The sequence below is a fragment of the Lathyrus oleraceus genome, chromosome 6, assembly GCF_024323335.1.
Source record: "Lathyrus oleraceus cultivar Zhongwan6 chromosome 6, CAAS_Psat_ZW6_1.0, whole genome shotgun sequence".
NCBI classification, from domain to species: domain Eukaryota; kingdom Viridiplantae; phylum Streptophyta; class Magnoliopsida; order Fabales; family Fabaceae; genus Lathyrus; species Lathyrus oleraceus.
Window position 1 is genome coordinate 451,508,084 of NC_066584.1, and position 5,424 is coordinate 451,513,507.

General features: G+C 34.4%; 1 protein-coding gene across 1 annotated transcript; it reads left to right on the forward strand.

The window, feature by feature from the left end:
- The first annotated feature begins 1,192 nt into the window (after positions 1–1,192).
- Positions 1,193–5,158, forward strand: LOC127092568 (uncharacterized). Its single transcript, XM_051031466.1, has 5 exons — positions 1,193–1,592; positions 2,858–3,199; positions 3,477–4,051; positions 4,133–4,199; positions 4,318–5,158. Exons 1-5 carry the CDS (start codon positions 1,517–1,519, stop codon positions 4,734–4,736), a joined length of 1,479 nt encoding a protein of 492 aa, XP_050887423.1. The 5' UTR covers positions 1,193–1,516; the 3' UTR covers positions 4,737–5,158.
- The last annotated feature ends 266 nt before the right edge of the window (positions 5,159–5,424 follow it).

Consider the following 5,424-nt stretch of genomic DNA (forward strand, 5'->3'; position numbering starts at 1 on the left):
TTGGGTTTTATCGATATTTCCCCTTTCCTTTTAGGAATAAATAAAGTTCAGTGGCGACTCTGTTTAGTCCATCATGTGAGCGTGCGATTGCGCTTCGCTAAGTCGTGTTCTCATTTTTTGAGGTGCGACACCACTCATTCGCGCATTTCTCCGTTTTGATTGAACATGGACACAAGCCATTGTATTCTTCTAATCCTTTCACCCTCTCCAATTTCTCCCTCTAACCAACTATACAACGTCCGATTAAGACGTTCAAATGTATCTGTGTTCCAAAGTCGAATATGTACCGGAGTTGCAACGATGGAAAATATTACATCAGCATTTCGTTTCTAAATGTATGCAAACATTGTTAAAAAAGAAAAACTTGAAGGTGATGGTGGTTGAACTAGAGAAATTATGGTATTAGGAGATGATTTTGAGTGAAAAATATTGGATCCAAGGCGTGGTATTTATGGAGACTGAATATTAAATGTACATGACATGCATGCGCCAGAGGGATTGGCGCCCACATGGCAGGACATGCAGGCGCCAGAGCAATTGGCGCCCACATTGCAAATTGCACCTAGGCGCCAGGAGCATTGACGCCTCCTCATGAGGGCCAATGCATGCGCGAATAACATTGGCGCCTCCTCATGAGGAGCCCAATGCATGCGCCAATGCTATTGACGCCTCCTCTTAATAGTTAGGGGTGCGCCAATTCCTCTGGCGCATCCTCTTCTAAACCTGATTATTTTGTTTTTTTTAATTATCGGTTATTTTCGATTTTTTTTTGAAAAAAATGGTTATTTTAAAAAAAAAATCCATCGATGGTGATCAAAATATTTTTTTTCGTAGACTCTAACTTAATTTATTAATTTATATTTATTTATATAGGATCAATAAGATGTTGCAATACCTGAGATTAACTTTGGGCTTATTCATAAAATTTTGTATCCTTAAATGACCCAGTAACCAAATGGATCCATTTTTAAAAATTCATACCATTTTTATATTAGGTTTTGTTAACCAAAACATAAGCCCAAAACATAATGGATACCCTTTTAGATTAGGTTTTGTTAACCAGTTCCATAATTTCCCCATCTTCTCTTAACTTCAGGCTTGGTCGCCTCTGTTTGAAATTCCTACTTTTTTCATATCTACATACATGTGAAATATTGATGAAAATTTGATAGATATTCATTCATAATGATAAATAGTGAAAAGATTTATTTTCAAGATTTGGCTTCCTCCTTAGATTTTTTTTTTGATATATATCTATATGAAGATTCTAGAAATTTAATTTTCGCTCATCTCGTGCTTGCGATTTAGCGTTTTTGCATTAGATGTCAATCTCAACACTTATTTTTATGATTTTATTAATTAATAATATTATCAGCAGTAGTGTCGTTTGTGTTAGCACTCACAACTAGATATGTGTTAAGTATTTATTTTTGCGAAATTATTACGAGTTTGATCTTAAGATTTAGGGTCTCACGCTACCATCAATACTGCAATAGAAAGAACAACAAAGGATCTGATGCCTCAATTAAATTCTTCTAGTAATTTTTACAAAACCCGATATATGTGGTGGAGACCAGATCCAAAATCATCAGGTACGCTCCTACCTATTTATTCACAATTGACTTTTTTTTATTGAAATTATTTACATTACTGCTTCGTAGCATATTTACAACGAATAATATAAAATTTAGATAGATTCTTCTTAGTAACACAATTTTTATTGTAAGAAATTTTGCAAATATTGTGTCCTTTATGGCATCGCTATTAGTATTAAGTAAGGAGCAAAATAAGACAAATCTTGGTTGAACTTTTAAGAATGTGCATTGAAATTATTTAAATGATTATGTCTTTTGCTCATTGAAATTATTATACCCTAGGATTGTGGTTCAATGTATGTCTCTTAAGCTCAAAAGTGTACGAAATTAAAATTGATGTTAATTTTGTGAAATGTGGTTGTCCATAAATCCTAAAAAACATAATATTAGTGAAGTTTTTAATTTCTTTTCTAGGTAAGACTTTGCTATGACAACTTTATGCATTGTGTTATTTTATGATCCAATGTTATGGCGTACTTGAGTAAGTGTAAGATGAGCATTATTAAGAGAGTAAGAACTTCATATCCCTTATATAATATATATTTGACAAAATTACTAATATTTTTATAATGTTAGATTTCTTGTGTGAAAATTTGACAAAATCTTTAAATCACTCGTGAGTATGAGATGCGTGCATGATCTAATAGTATAAAAAGATGTCAAAATACAAAATTGTAGGTGTGTGGTGTGATTGCCAAGAATCCAACATTTATAAAATATAAGTGTACTATATTATATAGTTGCTATACCAATTCATTATAGATTAAGTCTTATTAATCTAAAAGTCGTTTATTAATTTTTTGAATTTTTTTGGACAGATTACATGAATGTCATCTTAAAAGTTGTTACGAAATCGTTCTTTTAAGTATTTATCAAAAAAAATTTGAAATGTGTGAATGATTGTTGGACACCTGTTTGAGTCTTTTGAACAATTTGCTTCATCTAGTATATTAATTAGAAAGAAAAAAAAAGGATTTTTATAATTTAGAAAATATGACACTTAAATCAAGATGGATGTTAAATTTTAAAACATGTTTGAAGTTGAAAAGCACGAAGAGCGAAGTTTGAGCAACTCTATGACCTTTGTCTGAAGCTGTTACTCTTATTACTCTTTTCGCGCTTCATTCTTAATTTCAATCATTTTCAACTTCACCCTTTTTCTCACCACTCTCCATCGTCATCATTTTCACAATTCCATTTCTCAAAAAATAAAAATCTCAAGTTAACACATCAATTCTCTCTGCTCTTATAAACCCTAACAGAGATGGAGTTTGAAGGAAACTCTGATAATGCTGGTCGCCGCGTCAACTTGTCAAATCTTGCACCGGTCGCACCCGATCAATCCGGCGATGGTTTACCTTTTGCGCCAGAAAACTTTCCGAATCCCGGCGACATTTGGCGGTGGAAAGCTGGCAGGAGAATTTCATCTAACGGTAACTTTAGGGACCGGTATCTGTATCTTCCTCGTCGTCTTGCTGCCTCTTACCGCGGTGGATTTAAAAGCAAGCTTGCCGTTGAACGCCACGTCAAAGAGTTCTTCCCTGACGCTAACATTGTTGATTTCTTCGCTTCTTTCAGCTGGACTATTCCTTCTGGTCTTCCTGGTATTTCTCTTTGCTCTCTTCTCATTTTGTGATTCTGTGAAATCCAAGTCCAAAGGGCTTTTGAGTATTCAAACCTGTTATTTAGAAAAACAGTCTCTGTTGCGGTGAATACCGCCGCAACAAATTGTGAATAATTAGTATCTGAATCTTCATCTTCCGATACTATTCACCGTTTTGATGATAAAGAACAAATTGTGATCAGTTCACACCGCAATCACTGTTTTGTAAAGCTTTTCTGCACCTTTAGATGATTATACGCTGTTGTTCTGCATTGTAGGCAATATGAATCCTGTAGCTGCTGATGGACTTCTTCATCAGTTAGAATTGAAAGAGCAGCCTGAATCTGATTCTGACATTGGTGGATGCAAAGCTGGAAATAAGACCTGCACCAGTTTGATTTTGGAAGAACAAATAGAAAATTCACCTGTTGCACCGTGTGATATCTGTTGCGTTGAATCTAAATTTTGCCGCGAATGTTGCTGCATTCTTTGTTACAAATCAGTTGATTCGGCTTATGGCGGCTATAGTTATATCATGTGCAAAGTAAAACTAGGCGATAACATTTGCGGCCATGTCTGTCATCTGGAATGCGCTCTTCGATCTTATTCGGCTGGCACGGTTGGAGGAACCATTGGATTGGATGCTGAGTATTTTTGCTGGCGCTGTGATGGGAGGACTGAACTCATTTCTCATGTTAATAAGCTTCTACAGACATGTGAAGCTATTGATACAGATGATGACGACGGTGATATTAAGGAAAAAATTCTAAAGCTTGCTATTTGCCTCTTGCGCGGTTCAGAGAAAACCACTGCAAAGGAGCTTATGAGCCGTATTACATCGGCCATGTCAAAGGTATTGTTTAATTAATTTCTTGTTTTTCCTCTAATAAATCATAAAAGACAATATCATGATGAATTTGGTCTTTTACTTCAGCTCAAACATGGGACTGATACTGAAGATATTTTGAACGTTGGTGCCAAAATTACAGCTAATTCTTCAGGTAAATGTTCTGATAATATTACTTATTACTTTTGCACTGGTTGTATGCTAATGAAGTAAGTGTATATAAAATGCCGAAAAGAATATGATTAAGTCATGAATATTTTGTTTACCAACAGGTTACGGCAATACTGCGATGGAAACTACAGATGTCGACGAAGGTTCTTTAAAGCATTTAAATGTTCAAAAAGGAACAAAATCTTTTCGTTATGAATCAGAGTTATCAAAACTTGATGCTGAGTTTGATAAGGCTATGGAGGATCTTGAAAAATCTCAAAAGTTTGAATATAAGCTGGCAGAGGAAAGCCTTCATACACATAAGGAATATTTACTAAATATTTCTCAGCAACTCGACAATGACAAGTCCGACTTAGCAGGGCAATCCAGCACGTCTGGCTCAAGTGTCTTGCTTCAGACTATTGAGAAAAAAAATGAAGAGCTAAGGCAGGAACTGAAGAAATTTGAAGAAATGAAGAAGATAGCTAATGGTTTTGGCAGCACATCCAAAGAAGTTTTAGACAAGCACTTTGGCTTGTAAATTGCATTCTTAAAATGAAAGGCTTATCGAGATTACAGACAAGGCTTGAATAAATTGCCTATGGGCCATATGGCTAAGGTTTTACTGCCATATAATAATAAGTAGGAACTAATTCCTACAAAAACAGCCTCTATTTATTTATTTTAATTGCAATAATATCTTTTGAGACTCAAGTTCACCATTTATACCACCAAGTCTCTATCTGAAAAATAGGCTGAATTATGTCTGTGGTCTTTTATGTTAGCCTCTCAAATTCTAGATAGATTTTTTTTTGCCCCCAAAATCAAAATGGTCTTTAAGTCTCCAAATGTGCTTCTTGTGGTCCTTTTTTTGGACTTCTTTTAAACTCTGTTAAATACTTTGTGTTGTGGAGATCCTGAGCAAGCAAAAGAATCCTAAATAAAATTATTACATTGAGAGTATGTTATGATGTGTACACTACATGACAAGATATTATTCATTTTTAAATATATATTTATGCCTGTCTACATAAATCTAAATATGGTTAGTCATTTTAATTCACATAAATCCACTTCTACAAACATAATAACTTTTGTAGGAGAGCTGTATCTTGCCCATTAAATTAACAGAATTTGTTCATTCCTTATAGAAGCCGAGTATAATGTATCATTCGGAGCATCTAAATAATCATTAGGTGCTGAGTAAGAAAAATTTACGTTTTTCTCGT

Coding starts and splice junctions, on each gene's coding strand:
- LOC127092568 (XM_051031466.1), top strand. CDS start 1,517: ATGCCTCAATTAAATTCTTCTAGTAATTTTTACAAAACCCGATATATG. Junction 3,200..3,476: donor TATTCCTTCTGGTCTTCCTG/GTATTTCTCTTT, acceptor TCTGCATTGTAG/GCAATATGAATCCTGTAGCT. Junction 4,200..4,317: donor AATTACAGCTAATTCTTCAG/GTAAATGTTCTG, acceptor GTTTACCAACAG/GTTACGGCAATACTGCGATG.